The following is a 20421-nucleotide window of genomic DNA, read 5'->3' as shown; positions in this document are numbered from 1 at the left end:
TTCCTTATTGAGGAAGGAACTAACAGTTCTGAAGGCTAAGACATTTATGTATACTTCTCTATGACCCTGTTGGCAGTATTTACAATTTCACCTCCTAAAGGAAATTACCAGCCAGCCATTTTGTAACCATAAAAAGTAAAAAATATGACTTTTAAAAATTTCATGTGGTTCACTGTAACTTCCTCTCCTACGAATGCCATCTGTCTTCGTGTACAGTTTTTTTCCTCTACGGCTCCCTCTAATAGCATGGATGTCATTTTATTCCTTGATGTATTACTATACTTCTTGTCATCCTGTCCCTTCTTCTAGTCAGTGTTTCCCACATATTTCTTTCCATGTTGATTCTCTGTAGAGCCTCCACATTTCTCATTTTACATGTCCACTTATTTTTCACTACTCAACACTTTATTAATTTCTTAAACACTGACAGATATTCTTAATCACTGTAGTGCAGATGCATTGAAATGGCCAAACAAATTTTTCACCAATTCATTTGTCCATCATGTCCCGCGTATTCCATCGAGAAGGAAAGATCAATGATGTGGAATATTAACTCATCTCCATCTAGGTGTACATCTTGTATTACACATTATTTTCTGTTACACATGAAACAGTTGGCAACATTCTACTTCCTCTTTCATTTTTGATGGTAACACATGATCCTTTCTATTTTTGAAGTAATTGAAAATCCAGGACGGAATAATGACAGTGTTTTGAAAAGGAACATTGCTACTCACCATATAGTGGAGATACTGAGTCACAGATAGACAGTGGTGCCTATCTGCCACTCAGTGTCTCCACTATATGGTGGGGCAGCTGTACTTTCATGATACTGTCGTTCTATTTTTGATGGAAAATATTTAATGAGTTTCCTTTCATAACCATGATTTTTAAGATCCTTTAGTGTTTGAAATGTAAGTAGCTACTAGGCACCAATAAACCCCTTTGGTTTCTCTTAACTCTCTTCTTTCTAGTCTAATTTGTGCATTCTCTCAAAATACATTTTGTCCATAGCCTTCAAACTATTGCAGGGATGATTTTAATTTAACATGCCATCAGCTCATTTGACACGGAGTGAACCTTTAAGTAAACGAAGATGATAACGGAGGTTGGCCGCAACTTTTTCAAAGGAATCATTTGCGATTTATGACCGAATGGTCATTAGAACCACTCTCCTTCCGAATGCCAGTCCAATATCTGATCCTCAACGCCTCCTCGCTCGTTTGAAGTTATTGGAGGTCTCTAAACTGGGACTATTGCTTCTTTTGAACCTTTTAGCGGATAACAAACATTCTTCGAAAGTTTGCCCCCACGTATTTCTGGGATATATTTATTACCTCTGTCTTTATGATATGCACGAATACTGCTTATGTACACAAGTGCTTATCATTGTAATACAGACGACATACAGCGTCTCATCCAATTTGTTGTTGTGAACTTGGTGATGTAAACAACGAAAGATGTTTCCTGTATTATTATTATTATTATTATTACAATTGTTCCGTGTATTGATAAACAATAAGTCAGTGTGCAGAAAATACATTTCTCATACTTCATTTGCAACGACGATCAAATATTTACTGAAAAAACCGCCGTTCACTTATCACACAATACTGTGAATGAAACATGAAACGAACTAGTGGCTTTTAATTCAGTTGTGTCTTGTCATAATTCAGTGTCAGTGCTGACATTTTTGATATGGTGGCAGTACTGCGATAGCAAAAAAATTATTTCACTGTGATATATTCTAAACAATAAATGGCAACAATAAATGTAATCCTGTGGTTATATCACAAAGAAAGTTCAATTCGAAATGAAACAAGATGATACATTATTTGTAATGAACAACGATGCTAGGAGATATGTACCGCTACGTTTGCGACATCTAGCGACACACACGTGAAGGAGAGCTGAGTGGCGTCAGTCAACATCCATGTGTTTTGGGTGAGGATGCAAGCCACGAGGAAGAAAGTGCTTGCATCATGCGAATACTAACAGTAAATTCAATGTGTAGACGTGTAGCGCGGAGGCAGTAGATTTGTCTGGCAGTTTTTACTGAAATTAAAACTATTAAAGCTTCCACGTAAGTTATTTTATATGGAAGAAATAGCTTTGAAATTTTTTTGTTAGTTAGATCATTAGAGAATAAGATATTTGTTTTAACCTGATCATTATTTGCCGTTAGTCAGATACTTAATCCGCAGATTTGTTTTTCTGTTTACGTCTCGTGTTTGTTTATTTACAAAAGTTGTCTTCATCAACATATTGTATGTTGTTATTTTATTGGTCGTGTCGTGTTTCTGTAAATGCTCTACCATTCGTTCAGTTTAGTAATCCATAAATTGCTTCCTTTATTTTTAGAAATGCCTGTGGCTTCTATAATGATGTTTTCTTACGTTGGCAGGTAACTGCGTCTTGCCTCGTGGTCGTGCTAGTGTTGCGGCATAATAATCAATATGGCGGCACAAGTGGCTGCTAATTCCAATGACTGCTCACAGGCTCGTGAGAGTGCTGGCGCATCATATGCGCATGCAGTGCTTAATTTCAAATCTGCGGACAGTAATAAAGAAAATATAGGAGAGACTTCAGATACAGTTACGAAAGAACACAACACGAAGGAAGTGCCGGCTGTGGGTAAATACTGTTACCAGAAATCGACTAAACAGCAGTCTCATATGACAGATCACCATGCTACCGGTAGTGATGGAGAGTGTTGTAGCGTTGTTACTGCAAGTAAAGAAGGGCTCGAAAATGTGAGTACTTCTGATGTGAGTGGTATCAGAAGCACTGACGCCGGATGTAACGAAGAGACCACGGGCGATATACGAAACTCAGAAAATGAAGGCGGTTGTAAAGAGGACGAAAAAGTTCCTGAGAAGATAAAGTACGTCGAAGCTCCTCTTCCAAAGGTTAACCCCTGGACGGCAAACCGAAATGCTGCATCAGTGATTACGGGAAAGTTAGAAAGCAAGTCGCAAAATATGCCCCAATCAAATTCGCCAACGGGGCGGAGAGTGTTGCAGCCGCAGCAACAAGGTAAGTTGCAAAAATATTTAGGTTTTCAGTTGCTTTGAATGTATGTATGGATTTTCTGGAGCCATAGTGTGTATTCCGCTTAAATGACATCGTTCCATAGGGTCTATGATTGCCAACAACTCTTCATAAAAAGTTAACACTTCAAAATACGATCTTGCCTGCTCTATAAGTATATTGTTTGAACAATCTCGGTTACTAATACAGTATTAATCCCAACCATTTTAAGAATTCTTTCTACTACGAAGTAGGAAGAGGAAAGTGCTTGGGTATAAAAAAACTGCAACAGTACTGGCTTACGTGTTGTCTACTCACCTAAGTTATCGTAAATTGCGACACTCATTATACTTTCCCTGTGCTCTGGTATTGGCACATAGAAGTTTTCTTTGCCAAATATGGTTGATGTATAATTTGACACTATTTGTATTGTATTGAAGTAAGATTTATTTATATATACCTTGTCACTTCCAAGACAAGACATACTATTTCAATTTGGATAAGAGTTACATAGTGCTCTTCCTTTTTCTGTTGTTGTGTACTACAGTTTTTCCCTAATTTATCATGAAGTATGATAAAAACTATAGTGTATGGTGTGGATAGGCTGTACATCATAGTCTGTTACAAAAAAAAGATCTGTTACCAAAATTTTACTTAGCATTCATTGTCTTTCACAGCTTTCAGCTTGCCATTTTGTCACCCATTCCAGGCCTCGGACTGCATTACAGACTTGTTTGTCGCCACAACCAAGATTACTGGGAAGGGAAAGGGGGGAGGAGGCTATCACATTTGAGCCAGTGAGAAAGATCCAGTGAAAAGTAAAAAATAAGCATAACAGAAAACAAACACTTGACTCACTGAATTTGCAACTTAGTCACACATTATTAAAGTTATTACTTCTTTTCTCCCTCTTTCAAAGATCATTTCAAGGGAAAGAATTGAAAAACAGAATACTTAGCTCCCTCATGGAATATAGGACTTATAGCCTGTAGTCTTTGAGGATTATTTTTTATTCTGAAGCTTTAAGTAGATCGAAATTTACTTTATTATATCAGTTAGGGTCTGCACGCCAGCTGCAGGTGCTGTAAATCTTCCTCAGAAAAATATCATTCTGTTTCAACCAACATGTTTAGAGGGGAGGGGCAAGGATTTATATAGCAAAGTTGCATTTACTGCCACTTTAGCATAACAAACTGTTCTAAAAAGACACGTGAAGGAGAGATCTTCATTGTGGTGTATAAATGAAATGGTACATTTTTGTAAAATGTGTAAGCATGATGGCCCATGTAAAGCAGACTTGCTGAGGTTTTTATTCTTACCCCACTATCAAACACAGATGACAGAAAATAAAATCAAAAGTTCTTGTATTGGCGGCTAGTGTGGTAGTGTACCAATAAGTATAAGCAGTAATGCTGCTTTCTGCATTGGCCTGTGTCATTGCAATCAAACTAGTACACAATCTGCACTTCTGGGTGGGGATCAAATGGTGTGAGCAGAAGAGATACGGGAAATGGTAACACGAGGTAATGGAAAACAAATTAGAGAAGCTTTAGGCCAGGGGATTGTGAGAGTGCAGGATATGCTGGAGAGAAATTGCCACGTGTGCTTAAGTGAAACTCACGCTGGAAGGGAGTATCCAAATGGTCCGTAAAGTGAAGCAGCTGTTGAAGTCATTTAGGTTGTGGTGCAAGCATGTTTACCAGCAGGATGGTCAGGTCTGTGGTTTACTTCAGTTTGGTGATGCCCATTCAGATGAATAGTTAATTGTCCTGTCCACATTGAATGAAACCCACGCTGTAAGGGAGTATCCCAATGGTCCGTGTAGTGAAGCAGCTGTTGAAGTCATTTAGGTTTTGGTGCAAGCATGTTTGCCATCAGGATGGTCAGGTCTGTGGTTTACTTCAGTTTGGTGATGTCCATTCAGATGAATAGTTAATTGTCCTGTCCACATAGAATTCTATACAGTAGTCAATATATAACATAGCTGCTTTGGCACCCAACTCTGCCTTTTATTGGATAGAAGATGTCTATGACTGGAACTTCGGTAGGTGGTGGTGGTGAGAGAGAGAGAGAGAGAGAGAGAGAGAGAGAGAGAGGGGTAGGTAGGTAGGTAGGTGTTGCATTGCCCACAAGGGAATGGCCCAAAGGCAAAAGGTTAAATGGATTTGGGAGTAGGTGTTGAAGCTATGGAGGAAAAAGCAAAGATTGTCTCTTTCATGAGTTAAGATCATGAAAATGTCCTCAGTGGATCTAGACCAGACAAGGGGCTTGAGGTTTTGTCTGGATGGTAAGGATTCCTCCAGTTAGTCCACAAATAAGTTGGCGTAGGATGACACTATGTGAGTACCCATGGCAGTACAGCAGATTCGTTCATTGATTTGGACTTTGAAAGTGAGATAATTGTGGGTTAGGATGTGGTTGGCTAGGAGGATTAGGAAAGAGGTGGTGGGTTTAGTATGACTGTGACATTGGAAAAGCCAGCCACAGTGACAGACAAGGAGTCTCATGGTAATGGAATAGGAACTGTGGAAAGGTGGCTAAGGAAATGAGCAGTGCCTTGAATGTAGGGCAGTAGGTTTCTGAAAATAGTTAAAAGGTGTTGGTCAACAAAAGCAGAGGCCTGTTCTGTGGGAGCATTGTACTCAGCCACAAAGTGACCCCTTGTAGAGACTTGTGGGGTTGGCTTGTAGAGTAGACAAAAGGTAGGAGTGCAGTGTGAGGAGGGAAATGACAGGAATGATTAGTAAATATTATTTGGATTTCAGGTTTTGAGGAGCTGTATGTTCCATAGGAGTGATGCTGCTCTCACTGGGAATGGAGTTAGCAAAGCAATTTGAGGCCAGGGTAGTGAGGAATTCCAGAAAGATAACCATGGGACAACTGGATGGGAGGAGGAGGATGATGAGGATGATGATGATGATGATGATGATGATGATGATGATGATGATGATGATTGGAGGGAAGCTGGAGCTGCTTTAAATAATGTTCTGTGGGGTTTTCAATTGGCTGTTGTCAATGGAGTTCCTGACGAAGAGATGTTTTTGCTGCAAAAAAACTTCCCAAATCGTGTACACCACATCTGCAGTGGAAAGTAGGACTTGTCAAAATATACCAATAACCTTACCAGAGCCTGTATTGGTAGACAATACCCCCTCCAACGATGTACAGAATTTGATTTATCCACTCAGACACCAATTCCATGGGTCATCCCTTGTGGTTGACGCAGGAGCAAGATCTGTCTGTACACCCATCCACCACCTCCAGTCAGGGATATTTCCTACTCAATAATAGGCAGAGCCACATTTGAAAGCAGCAATTTTATATATCAGGTGCAATTACTGTACAGCTTTGTGTGGGCAGAACAAGTAATCAACTCTTTACTCTCACGAATAGCCACTGCAAATTTAACCAGTCAGTTGCTGAACATGTGCTCCACAACACATGTTACTTCAACAACTGCTTCATTTGACAGGTTATTTGGTTACACCCTTCCAGTCCAAGTTTCTCTTTGCTCCCTCCAATGCACATGCTCTCCCTCCCTCCCTCCCCTTTTCTTGTCTCTGCCTTCCTCCTCTCTGCCCTCCCTTCTCCTTTTCCTCCCTCTCTACATTTTTTTTTTTTTAAACTGTACACTCAGAAATAATTTCACTTTGTTATGTAGCTGCTGAGTCACCTTTCAAAAGACTTGCCTTGCACAACCACACTATTTCTCATTGCATTGTGTGCTTTTCCTTACAAAGTTTCCACCTCCATCTGCCCTGGCAGCTTCTCTCAAAAATCGATAATCAATAACAAGTCTCACTGCAGGAGTGTGATTTTGGCTCTCTGTGTGTTTGTGTGAGTGAATGTATGTACTTTTGGTAGAAAAAAGATAGCTATTGTTTATATATATTGTTTTCCGTTACATGTGTTTTTGCGCCACACATCAGTCTGATATAAGTGAGTGGTTGTATTTCCCTTATTTTACGCATTGTTCCCGTCAGGAATTTCCTTTGTTTTTACAGTGTTGAACAGTTTAGTAAATATTGTAAAACCCAAAATGGAATGTAACAATATTACGAAAACGTTAGTTGCTGTTCACCATATAGTGGAGATGCTGACTCACGGATAGGCACACCAAAAAGACTGTTGAAAAGTGAGTGTTTGGGTAACACACACACGAACACGACCACAGTCTCTGGCAGCTGTGTGTGTGTGTGTGTGTGTGTGTGTGTGTGTGTGTGTGTGTGTGTGCTGTCTAATTTCAAAGAAGGCCTTGTTAGCCAAACGCTCACTTTTCAACAGTCTTTTTGGTGTGCCTATCTGCAACTCAGCTTCTCCGCTATGTAATTAACAGCAACGACCCTTTTCATAAAATTTATAGTAAATATTGTGGTTTCCTGTAGTTTAAATGCATAGGTTCTCGTAGAGAAGTGATGAACTAAGGGAACAGGATTTTTTGATGACGTATTTCTTGAATAAATTTGTTTGCTTCCTTGCCTTGTTGGGCTCAGAAATTCAAAGCTACTATGATTGTGAGGAACTGACTGTTATAGTTGATGTTATGGCATTTGCCATTTTGAAATCTCAATGGTGTAATGTAGTGGGCTCCAATGACTTGGGGTAAGGGGGGGGGGGTAGATACAGAAAGCAACAGTTACTGTTTGTACTTCATGGTGCAAAAAGTGGATTTTACCCATTGAACATATCTACATGAAAATATTGGAAAAATAGTGATACGTCCTACCATCTCTATTTTAGAGCCTTCACCCTTTCACAACATCCTGAACTCCTGTTGTTTGTTATGTCTTCTCTTCTTTTCTGATCTTTTTTGGTCAGAGACCTAGGAATGACATTTCCATAGAGCTCTAAACTGTTCGAAGTTTCCTTTTGAAGCTTCATTACAGCATTTAAGTGAATACACAATCTTACGAGTAGGCCATTAATATGTTTCAAATGGAATTCTATCAGAGATGATAAGCTGACTTCAGTATGGTGTTTGATGATCATTTTATGGATGCAAGAGCTTGAAGAATCCATGTGATTCTTTTTGAGTAATATTGCTAGTTTTGTAATTAAGGTTTTGAACCAGTCTACTCAAACAGAAGTAACACAAAGTATAAAGTGATGCATCTGATGCTGCTTCACCCCACAACAACAATCACCTTTCGATCTAACCTTGGTCTCAGATTGCACTGAGGGTCAATATTTCATAACTAAGGCTTCATATTCACATTCAGTGGCTTTGCCAAGTCATACTGAATTGTCTTCCACCACAACCTCTAGTCCAGAAAATAATATACATCTAAAATATAACATTGCCAGTATTCTGTTTGCACACGTTGTCACACACGACAACTTTATGGTGTCGAGACGAAGCCAGTATCTTATATCAGTATATCACTTGATCCAATGTGATACTAATATACTTATGCATTAATTGTGATAACAATTTTTTTTGTAACATATTGTTGAGAGAGTGAAGTGGTATTTAAAATTACTAGTAGAATTTTTTATTTTTTTTAAATGTTATTTTTAATTTGTGCTTTTATCAGCACTGTTGGGCTGAAATTGTATTTAAAAGGTAGTGGAATATGCCTATGCACATTTATCAATGATTTCATATCCACAAAGTATCCTTTATGGAGTGAATTAATTCCGAAAGCTGCACTTTTAATACCCTCACTTTCCTTGACAATGCAGTACTGATGTGAATCACATTCTGCATTACCAAAGTTGACGCCGTTTTGGCTAAAGAATTTTTGAGGAATGTGATGAGTTTCAGTAGTTCCTGGTTTTCCCATCCGTGTTATCAGTGATTCTATTAGAATTTTTTGTGAATGCATTATAATCCCCTTTCTCCATTGTTGTCTCTGGTCATCTTTGATTTAAAAAGCAGGAGAAAATCTTCTAAGGCACCTACCAGCATTTAGACCTAGTTCTAGCAGTAGTCTGTTACCCATTGTTTCTTTGTCATCAAGCTATGCCATCTGGTTGATTTCCACCACAGTATTCTACTTTGAAATGTGTGTCTTTTCTCCGAACGTCTAGCCTCAAAAATTTCTATAGCAGAATTGTAGATTGTGAAGAACAACTATTAGTGATGATAAACTGTCTTTGACGAGAGTTTCCTTTAGGGTGTCAAGACTAGTTTAGTGTCAAATGCTCCTTTCTGCAGTAACTCATAAACATAAGATATTGCATCCTCAGCAAAGGAATTGTATTGGACTTCTCCATTTACCAATATATGTGAAGCCTATTATACTACCAGATCTGCTTTTCTAAGTGAAACATCCTTTAAGTGCCATGGCTAATATTAAAGAGTTGGACTGGCTTATCCGACTGGAGTATCTGGGAATTGTTGACTCGGATTATACAGACTGTATGACGTCATATTGTAGGTTTTGTTTGGATTTCTCTCTGTTACATACAGAATCTTGATTTGTCCATCTCACTGCTGTTAAGTTGTGAGATTGTGGTGCATTACTTGCACAAAATTGCACTGTTTCACCATTGTCCCAGTCATGTGTTCTAAATGTGTGGTGAAACATGAGCATAATGTCAGTGCATTCATAATACAAAATTTAAAGTTGAGGCAAAAAAAATCATCCAAACTATTTGTCTGTTTCCAGTGTTGATTACCATCATCCGTGTGTGTGTGTGTGTGTGAGAGAGAGAGAGAGAGAGAGAGAGAGAGAGAGAGAGAGAGAGAGAGAATGCTAAGCAGATACCTCTCCATAAAGGCAAAGCTTTATCAACCCAAATGTTGTTTTGAATGCCACGTTGCTTTATTGGTGATGGTGTGCCATTGCATTTGTCTGGCCTTTGCACTGTCTTATAGGTGGAACTACAGTTACGTTAAACTTATCACATATACCTTGCCACAGCTTCACATCTTCCATGTTAACAAGTCATTTCGTGATATAAAAGCCAAAATGTGTGACAGAAAAACTTCTTGGCGCGACTGGAGATTGAACCCCGGACCTCTGGATTTACGCTATTGAAACCAGGATCTCTGGATTTGTAGTATGGGACTTAGACATTTAAAGTCTAGGTTAGGGTCAGTGGCAATCGTGGTGGTGCTTATCTACTGCTCATGGGTTGGGAACATGTCAGTTTTGCGTAGCCAGAGGGATGATTCTTTGACATAATGAATGAGAGGCAAGAACAGAGGCATTGTCTTTCTAGTGCCAGAATTTAAACCATCATTTTGTTTGCTGTTTCTCAATGTATTAGTGACTTTCGTTAGAAGTCTTATTTTTTTTTTTACTATAGCAGTGGAGTGCTATATAGTAGACTGATTTAAGTGATTTAATTCTGCATGGTGACATCATTCATTGGTGCGTTTCTCACAGATTAATTGCAGAAAAATGAAAATGAATCAAATGTAGTGGTGAAATTACTCTGTGTGAGTCAAAGGTTTGCGTGGATGGAATCTCTTGGAAGTGTAGAGAAAGCTGTCACTTTGAGTAAGCGCATCAGTGCTTTTTTAATTTAATCATGTGAGAAGATAGATGCGTCACTTTTCATTAATAATAGACACACACTTTGATATATTAATATTCATAGATCCACCTACTTTCTCCCATGATTTAATTAAAAATACTGAGCCACTTACTCAGTGAATCCTGCAGGTTGATGGCATAGCAATGCGGAACAGAGAAATATTTCACTGCTTTTATTGAATATGTCAGGGGCTGCAAAGCTGTCCTTTGTTTGAGGATAGTAATTCAGTAGGCTATAAAGAACTGTAACCCAAACAAGGAGCAATTAAATTTATAATCCTCGTTTACAGCAATATTTCATCTTTTCTTCCAAATGTATTACTTTTGGAACATGTCGTCTGCCTCCTGCACTCTCATCAGCTGCGTAACACAATCAGCTGGCACACTTTCACTTGTTCCCATCGTGCCTCACGGCAAGTGATGACAAGTCCTGCACGAAAAACTCAAAGTACACACCGCTGATCCTTTTCTCCTCTTCTACCCAGGTACGCTTGGATCCACTGAGTCACACTCCATTACCTCTCCAAATGATGCCACTGGTACAGGGTGGAGTGGTGAATGGTCAGAAATATGTGATCGCAGGTCCTGATTATGCAATTAATTTTTTACCAAGTAGTCGTAAGAGGTCACCCATTGTGTTCTTGTAGCTGTAATTCGCCTGTAGTGTTGATGGATCTGACCACCTGTGAGGTGGTGGTGACGAACACATGCACATGATTGCTCTGTAAGATGTGTACTGTTAGCTGTGAGACACAATAACAAAGAAATCAGGATCTCAGTTTTATTCCATATAAATAATATCCACTATGTGTGAATTCCTACACAACATGCCTGATGATACACTATTTAACATGATAAATCATCTCGAGAGGATTTTTAGTGATTTCCTACCATCCAATGGGCACATATCAACAGAAACTGTGATTCATTAGTGCAGAGAACCTATTTTATGCTTTTTGCTTTTCACGTCAAATGACAGTGTTCTTGAGTCCACCTTAACGTACCTTTCCTGTAATGTGTTGCATTTATGTGCCAGTGAGCTGGTGGTTTCTATACTCCATCATTAGAAGGTAGTTCTGGATTTCATGTCTACTTACAGGTTGTGGTTGCCCAGCATGAATTAATAATTGATCTGCTGAGACCAGCATTTTTGTTCACACAACCAAGTTTTTGGTGCAACATAATCAATTAAGGTCTCGGCAGACATCTCACTTATCACAGCTGGAAAACACGGAGAGAATGTGTGTTTCATAGAATAACAATGCAAGCTTTGAAAAACAAATGAGCATAAGAGGGCATAGTTGGTGCAGGGAGTAGGACTCAGGTATGCATAGTAGCTTTGTACGAAACGTAGTTCAGGCAGTGAGTAAGCATAACTGCATAGCTGGCAGCAGCTGCAGGAGACAGTTCGGTTTATCACCAAAACATTGTGCATGTAGTGCAATCAACAACTCTGTTGTATACATGAAGGCACACCATTAATCAGTCATGCGGAGAGAAACTAAGGGATCATAAACTGTGATTTGACCACAATCAAATTCACTGATGTTGCATGTCTTGGCTGTATTGTGTGTGCAACTGGTATGCCTACATTCGGTATAGTTTCTGGTAGCCTCCTAGGTACCGACCCACAAAACTCTACTTTTAACTCTTCTAAAGGAGAGTGCTGTTCAAAACAACATTTCTGTGAAATTAAATTGCTCTTATAATGGACAGGGATGTGTGATTCATAAACTTCTCCCTGCATAATTCATGATGAGATAGTTTGTAGGTGCATGGCTGGATATCGGTGTGCAATGGGCACAATATTTCGGCAGTTAAATCACATTTCCATCATCTCCTTTGGACAATGACATCTTGTCATTAATATGTGAACTACTTCATCAAAAAATGGTTTTAAACTGTGCAGTTTTCTGACTTTTCACCAACTAGTCCAAATTTTAGTTTTTAATTGTTCTCAATTTTAAGCCTGAGAAAAAATAGAAAATAGTTGACATAAGGGGGGTACATGACTTTTACATACAGTCTGTATGATTTTAGCTTATATGTAAGTTGTGATTTGGCTGAAACTCGAAGTACACATAAACAAAGTAATTCCAAATACAGGTTAACAAAAAGCCTAATATCTGTATCAGGAGCAGAAATTTGCTTGGAAAAAACAGGGGAGAACATGCGGTTGCAGGTCGTGTGTTCACCTACTTTATGAAACCATAACATTGAATTTGCACATGTACAGATTATATTTTACTGCTATTAATGATGATGATCACAGTTGCCAATATTTGGTATATCTGAAAAGATTGAACTATAGATGTAATATAATCAGTATAAGAATTTCTCTGCTTCACAAGAATGCAATACCACACAGTGAAAACTATATCCAATACATCACTGCAGTATCCATCCTGATTTATGAGAACTTCTTGGCCCTCTCATTCCTGCCGTGCCTCCCCCTCCTCGCCCCCTCCGTGCCTCCCTCTCCTCGCCCCCTCCGTGCCTCCCCCTCCGTGCCTCCCCCTCCTCGCCCCCTCCTTGCCTCCCCCTCCTCGCCCCCTCCTTGCCTCCCCCTCCTCGCCCCCTCCTTGCCTCCCCCCTCCTCGCCCCCTCCTTGCCTCCCCCCTCCTCGCCCCCTCCGTGCCTCCCCCCTCCTCGCCCCCTCCGTGCCTCCCCCCTCCTCGCCCCCTCCGTGCCTCCCCCCTCCTCGCCCCCTCCGTGCCTCCCCCCTCCTCGCCCCCTCCGTGCCTCCCCCCCCCCCCATCGCTCTCTCCTTGCCTCCCCCCCCCCCCATCGCTCTCTCCTTGCCTCCCCCCCCCCATCGCTCTCTCCTTGCCTCCCCCCCCAATCGCTCCCTCCTTGCCTTCCCCCCCCCCCCATCGCTCCCTCCTTGCCTCCCCCCCCTGCTCGCTGCCTCCGTGCCTCCCCTCACTCTCCCTCGCTACCGTGCGCGCTCCCCTTCCTCGCTATGGCCTTCTTCTCGCTCCCCATCCCCCCTCCTCCTACTCCTCACCGCTTCCCTGCTGTTTTCCTCCTCCTCGTTTCTTCGCAGTCCCTTCCCCACTGTCCTCCCTCACTTCACCGCTATATCCCCCCTCCTCCTACTCCTCACCGCTTCCCTGCTGTTTTCCTCCTCCTCGTTTCTTCGCAGTCCCTTGCCCACTGTCCTCCCTCACTTCACCGCTATCGCCCCCTCCCACTTCACTGCCCCCCTGCTCATCATCCCTGCCCTCTCAGTCCCCCTCATCGCAATCCCCTCTCCTGTCTGTGCCCCCACTCCCCCTCCACCCCCTTCTCCTCCTCCTCCTCCTCCTCCTCCTCCTCCTCCTCCTCCCCCCCCTCCTCCCTCTTCACTGTCTTCCTTCACTGCATGTTCCGTTCTACCTGACGCTCCTTCTCGATAGCGCCCCACTTATATCCACCACTACCCCCACCCCGATTTGTTCTTACCGTCCCATTATATATATATATATATATATATATATATATATATATATATATATATATATATATCGCCTCCAGTTCAGATGCAACAGAACTGTTAACTTATTTAAATTAGCAGAATCCTTATACACATTAATGTAGACATATAAAGTTGAAATCTGTTTGCTCTGTAAGATTTATAAATAAATTTCACAGGAAGTTGAATTTAAAAATACAAGAATCGTGAATATAAAATTATTAAAAAATAATCCCGTAATGGCTTTCTGCTATTTCTTAAGATCTTCAGTTTTACCGTTTGATTTTACATTTCCATTGCATTGGACATAACGGGGGATGTACTTGACAGTTTGGACCCAGGCAGCAAACACGGAAGTATAACGAAGAATCTGTTTTGCCGAGGAAACATGACAGTGGGAACGGGGCCCACCCGTGTGAGGCAGGCATTTGTGCTCGCGCCTAGGGAGGTGCCGGGCACACGCCCATGCCTCGAGCTGTCTGGAGCGGCCGTAGCAAGCCGGAGAAATTCACCTTGAGCACGCACGGGAGTGATCAGACCAGCCCGCCCCGTGTGCGTGCCGTCTATTCTTGTTGCTAGGCAGAGCGCCACGACCTTACGGGAGAGCCCGCTTTCAGCCGCCAGCTATCACAAACATGTCGCGGGAAGCCAGCCTCTCCACTTGGCCTCAAGGACGCAGTGCGCGCTCGTTCAGATAGCAGTTTTCCCGTCATCAAGCGAGTCGTAACTACCCAGGTATTTTGAAAATTCCCCCTTTTGGTATGTCGCCAAACCGATACTTTCTTCAGAACCATACCAACTCGTGTAAATTTACAGGTCATGCGAGACTTTAATGCTGCTATCCCCGTTCCGCAACATTTTAATAACGGTTCTTGGTATCGAGGCACTTTTTTTGGCAAATAACAGGCCGCAAAGGGGCGAGTGTAATGTGTCAATCATAACTTTGATGGGGTATTGCGGATTTTTTAAAAAATTAGAAACAAATACTTTTAGCGGCATTTTTAATGCTGCGGAAGGAGATTAATCATGTCAATCCTTTCACAAAAATGGCTTAAAACACGGCAATTTCACTTTCGTTGCCTTGTAAAAACTCTGATGGCCAAAAGTACCCGGTGGCAGCAGTTATTGGTGTGATGTTAAGCAAACTTTCAAACACCTTTTCCCCCAAAAGAGGTCGTTAATATATGTATCACTGTTACTTTTACCAGCTGTTAGAAATATTTTGTTCACTATTGAAGCAGAAATGCTTGTTTTAAGTTGTTATGCTTCATGGAAGAACTACAGGCCGGCCGGTGTGGCCGTGCGGTTCTAGGCGCGTCAGTCTGGAGCCGCGTGACCGCTACGGTCGCAGGTTCGAATCCTGTCTCGGGCATGGATGTGTGTGATGTCCTTAGGTTAGTTAGGTTTAAGTAGTTCTAAGTTCTAGGGGACTGATGACCACAGATGTTGAGTCCCATAGTGCTCAGAGCCATTTGAACCATTTTTTGAAGAACTACATAGCAAGTTGTCAATTGCTGGTGGGTGTACTCCATAAACTGGTTTCCTTACAGCTGAGGCAACATCTTGGCCTGGTGCTGGTTTGAATTAGTTTACGTTTCTGTGGTTTTAATGTACACCCTGTTTCTGTATGACGTGCCTTACTATGGAATCATAACCCTGAAATTGATAGCACTGTGAAATGAACAAACATTGCAGTTGTAATGAAAAAACAATTTACTGTGAAATTTTGTTTCAATATCTTGATCAGTTTATAAAATGTGTGCTCACATTACACTTGACACCCTGTAGAATGACAAAGTGGTCGGAAATAATGATTAGGTATACATAAATGTTTTAGGGGAAATGTTGTCATGGCTAGTTTGGATTTATAATCGTATAAACAAGTGCGTAAGTTTTGAAATGCTTCCTTAACAAAGATTCAATTATGAATACAGCTATTGTTGGTTGTTTATTTAATGATTTTCAGCAATGGAAGTGTCCAAAGAGGGGGCAAAGTCACATTCGCTACAGATTTCTCATATACTTGAAAAGTAAATAGATAAGCATAAATTCTTTCCTATATAGTAATTTTGGCACCTGTAAAATGTAGTTCTTACGGCGTGACATATCTCGAAACTGAGCAACTTTTTTACATAATAAGCGGCAATTTCAAAGGCTGACACCCCTCCTCTCCGAATACATTTTGCGGCGCCTATCCCCTCTTCAGACGGTATTGCCTTTAAATCTCATCGGTAGAGTCATCTCAAATCTTATCGTGCTACTGTGGTCAGCCTTTGTACATTCCCTGAATGTGTAGTGCAAGGTAATCGGCAGGCTGTTGGCTTACCTGACGAACAGCCCTATACGCATTTGACTAGACTCCCAGCGAAAATGACGAAATGAAATGCTCGGAATCATTTTTGTCATTCCGAGTTTCTGCTTCGGAAACTGTAGTTTAGTGGAGTCGAAAAGAAAGGTGTAGTACAGCCCTATACGCATTTGACCAGGCTTCCAGCGAAAATGACGGAATGAAATATTCGGAATTATTTTTGTTTGTCATTCCGAGTTTCTGCTTCTGAAATTGTAGTGTAGTGGAGTCGCGAAAAGAAGGTGTAGTACAGGGGTGCCCAACATGTAGCTTATCTGGGGCACACTGAAAGAAGACTGATATTGTTGGGCCGCACACTACTAACAATAAACAGCAGATCTGTAAGAGAGAGAGAGAGGGTGGGGGGGAGGTGTGGGCGGGGGATGGACCAATGGGATTACAGCATCTTGCGGAGTTTCAGACGGAAGATATTCAATTTATCATAAATTAACATAAACGGAATATTATGGAAGTTTTTTGCCGGTCAAGCTCACTTCTTGGCCCTAATTGACAATTGCTACACCTTTGGGGTGTAAGGGGTGCGTGAGAGTTTGTAGCGTAACTGTGAAATTGCATTTTATAAAGAAAATTCCAGTCTAATAGTTTCTCATTTATGTTGGGGGCTGTGCATATGGTGTAGATTAAGTGCTTATTTTGAAAATTTCTGTAGTAGTTGCAAAGGGCCAGCGCACCATTCTCATAGATCAGAACAGTTCTCTTACCAATGATAGCCACATTTGTGAACTTTCTTTGGACTGAGTAAATATTTATAGGATAATTACGCACAATATCGTGTCAGTCACTTCTAATGTATTGTGTCAGAACAGATTAATTTATGAATTTGCGAAGGAAAGAGCCTGCAAACCAAATGGTTGAAAATGCATTAAAAATTGAGTGCTCTAGAGTATGCGTCGATCCCCAGAAAGCAAAGCAGTTTGATACGTTTCCCAATATAAGCCATTCAGACATCTTAACGTGGGTATTCCGATATGTTATCCACTTCTGGTGACAGTTTTGTTTTGATGATGCGATATATGTCGTATGCGCTATAACAGTCTACCTAAGGTTAAATTCCTTGTCTCGGAAATGATGGCGTGTTGTATGTAATACTTTCAGTCGTCCATATGACAGCGTAAAAACGGAGGTGTTGTAAAAAACTCCAAATAGTGTGGGTGGATGTAGTTGTATAACACTGAACTTTCGTTTCGGAAGCAGTCATTATCGCCAGTCTGTAGCTGCTATTTACTTCTACCGCCATTAGCTCTTGGCATTATGTCGCCGTTGACTTAACTGTTTGACTTTCCAGAAGGAAGAACTTCTTTGTTTAGAAGTTTACTGTATTTTCATGTGGCTGAAAACTGCTACTTCAGTGATCTACGAAAATGGGATTACCATAGTTGCCAAAGGATGAACAATGCATTTATTGAACAGCTAGCCAAACAGTTATTTAGTCTCGTCGGGATTGTTGGCGTCCGTTTGATGTATAGTATGTTAGCGTGACATTTAATCCTAGTACTACTACGATTTTGTTCTCCCACTGAGTACCTTTGGGGTCATATAAACCCCAGTTATTTACACTATGTTGGCATTATTTTAATGAACTAACGTAAAACCATTACAGCTGTTCAGTGTAACTTAAATGATTTTATTTTCATAAATATTACATTCAAGAAACAAAACAGAAATTTAGATCGGGCTCATGTTAATTTCAGTGGTAAGTGCGAAAAAAATGAATAAATTTTAATTTGTTGTGAATATAAAACTGACGAAAACATCACTGGATACAACTGACTCAGAGAAAAAGTGGCATATTTTGAAGAAAAAAAAGCTTTAAAAGCAACGGAGATATCAGTTTGCAATGTGCTTACAGGGTCATATTGACCATAGTGGTATTAGGAAGGGTACAACAACTGATGCAAGAAACTCCAACAATGGTTACAAAAATAAGTATATTTATTATTTTAATGTTTTTATTGTTGCAGGAGTTTTTTTGGAACAGCTAGTTAACATAGAATTCGTCATTCTGTTTCATAGATGTTACGTTTAGAAACAAAGAAAGTTGGTCATATTGATGCCAGTGGTACTCAGTGCAAAGACCGCGAAAAAAAAGTGGAATCTGTTGTAAATATAAAAATGAGCGAAACAGAAGTGGATACAATTGACTTGAGAGGATGAAAGTTGATTGTTTTGAAAATAATAATTTTGAAAACAAGGGAGATACATATTTCCAATTCTCTTTTGGGGTCATATTGACCCCAGTATGAAGGTTTAGGGCACTCATCTGCTGGGTTCTTCAGCACATTTGCAAAAATAGACGAATGCTGTAAGAAGTCTAAAACTTACGGAATTAAAATGCAGTCTTAGTTATCACAGTGACTCAAAACTTGTATCTTCTACAGAACTATACAGAGAGCTAAAGCAGTTATCAGTCTTAAGTGTTAATTTGACTTGCACCATTTCCTTCCACTGTGAATTAATTTATTCACTTATCCCCGTAACGTAGAATAATCAAAATGCAAAGACTCTTTGATATACATAGTTTTGCCAGAGGTGAATCTCGTTAAGTGCAGGTTACGGAACAGGATATCCAAGCGGGAATCGGAACACTGAGCTTTGCGTGAAAGCCATATCTTTTGTATGGTCTTTAACTTCGGAGTTTAATACTATCCATTTTAGGTATCGAAAGAATAATTTGACAGGTGTGTTATGCCTAGGTAATACATGTTGCAGTAGAAGTGCTGTTAGCGAATCTGACACAACGTTTGTGCAGCTGCAGAGTAGTTTGTTTGTGTCACACGTGTGCGCCTGTGTAAAGTGCGATTGTCGTTCAGTCCAACATGATGGAGACGTAGAGACAGAATGGCAGACCATGTTCTTGGAGAGGACGGGAGAAAGAATCCTCCGAGTTTAATGATAAGTTATTATGGCGAATCCATCAAAATATGGCCATGAGCTTAAGATCACATGACTAGAATTGAATTTGCTAGCCCCTGTACAGCAGTGAAACTGTTTGCTGGAAGCTGGATTAGCTTTGCATTTGCGACTCTGAAAGAAACGAAATACAAAGTCAGCCTCCTGAGTTTCGTACTCAATTTTAACAAAGCTAGGAAGCCAGATGCAGAAACACACTGATGGCCAAAAATTATGTAGAGAAGATCCGTGTACAGAAACTTGAGAAGACCGGATGTTATTTTTGTGTATAATCTCGTTCATTTCAACTAGCTGAATGCTGTTCCTCCGATAAGGAACGAACACTTCTAGACACGTCACTTTAGCGACGGCCTTCGCGCTAAGCCATCTAGCTGCAAATCTGGCGCAGGTTGAGTAAAAGTCACTGTGTGTAATGGAGTTGGCGTTCTTGAAGCAGCGCATAGGCGTGAAGATCACTGGCGATATGTAGCAAGATGCAGCTTCGTTAAGAGGTAGTCGTAATACGGCTAACTGCCCAGCTAGGTGTATTGCCCTTGTCTGGAGCTTGTTAGCTGCTGTGTTGCTTCTGAGATTGCTTTGCAACACTTGTAATAGAAACAATCTTTTCTGTCAGACGTAATTACCTTTTCCAGCTTTTCCACACGACGAGTCAATTAGAATGCGATTTTTTTCCTGTTTCGATATTCGCTGTCGGTTAAGTATACAAATTTGGTCAAATATATCTTTCTCAATGATTTTGCAGTGGTTTCATTTGACGAATGTGATAACTTTCGGTGATATCCTGACTAGTAGCGTCTAGATTAAATTGAAAAGTGACAGTTTTCTTGTTAAAAATCAAGGAATCTGACTGAAATAATGTTTGTCGTAACAGGGTTGTTCTGTAATGTAGCCATAGTTCTTGGTCCGCGGTGGTATTTCCTCCTTATCTAATAGTGGAATTATGGAATGTGAACCGTGAAATTTTAAATGGTTCAGGTATTTCCAGTTTCAGTTCTTCCCAACATTCTTTTCGTATTTAAATAGTTTTCTTTACAAGGAACTGAAGCGAAAAGGTAAATTCGACAAACGTTATAGGAAATAATAAAGAAATAACAAACAAATATTTTAGTAGCAGGAACAGTGCATCGCACTGCATCACTCTCCCTTGATGCCTACGGCACTTTGGATTTGTGCTC

At 40.5% G+C, this 20421-nt stretch overlaps 1 protein-coding gene across 3 annotated transcripts in view; it reads left to right on the top strand.

The window, feature by feature from the left end:
* The first annotated feature begins 1911 nt into the window (after positions 1–1911).
* The window catches only part of LOC124805073 (la-related protein 1), a 148480-nt gene continuing 129970 nt past the window's right edge, over positions 1912–20421 (top strand). For 2 of the 3 annotated variants that reach the window (XM_047265502.1, XM_047265500.1), the window contains exons 1-2: positions 1912–2083; positions 2405–3036. In XM_047265502.1, coding sequence (XP_047121458.1) covers positions 2457–3036 — 580 coding nt within the window. In that variant the 5' untranslated portion in view covers positions 1912–2083; positions 2405–2456. Of the gene's footprint in view, positions 2084–2404; positions 3037–14635; positions 14704–20421 lie in introns of those variants that run through there. The other variant, XM_047265504.1, reaches the window with a different exon arrangement.

This window comes from Schistocerca piceifrons, chromosome 7 (genome assembly GCF_021461385.2).
Source record: "Schistocerca piceifrons isolate TAMUIC-IGC-003096 chromosome 7, iqSchPice1.1, whole genome shotgun sequence".
Taxonomy (NCBI): domain Eukaryota; kingdom Metazoa; phylum Arthropoda; class Insecta; order Orthoptera; family Acrididae; genus Schistocerca; species Schistocerca piceifrons.
The sequence above is the reverse complement of the archived record's forward strand: the minus strand, read 5'-3'. Positions and strand labels throughout refer to the sequence as shown.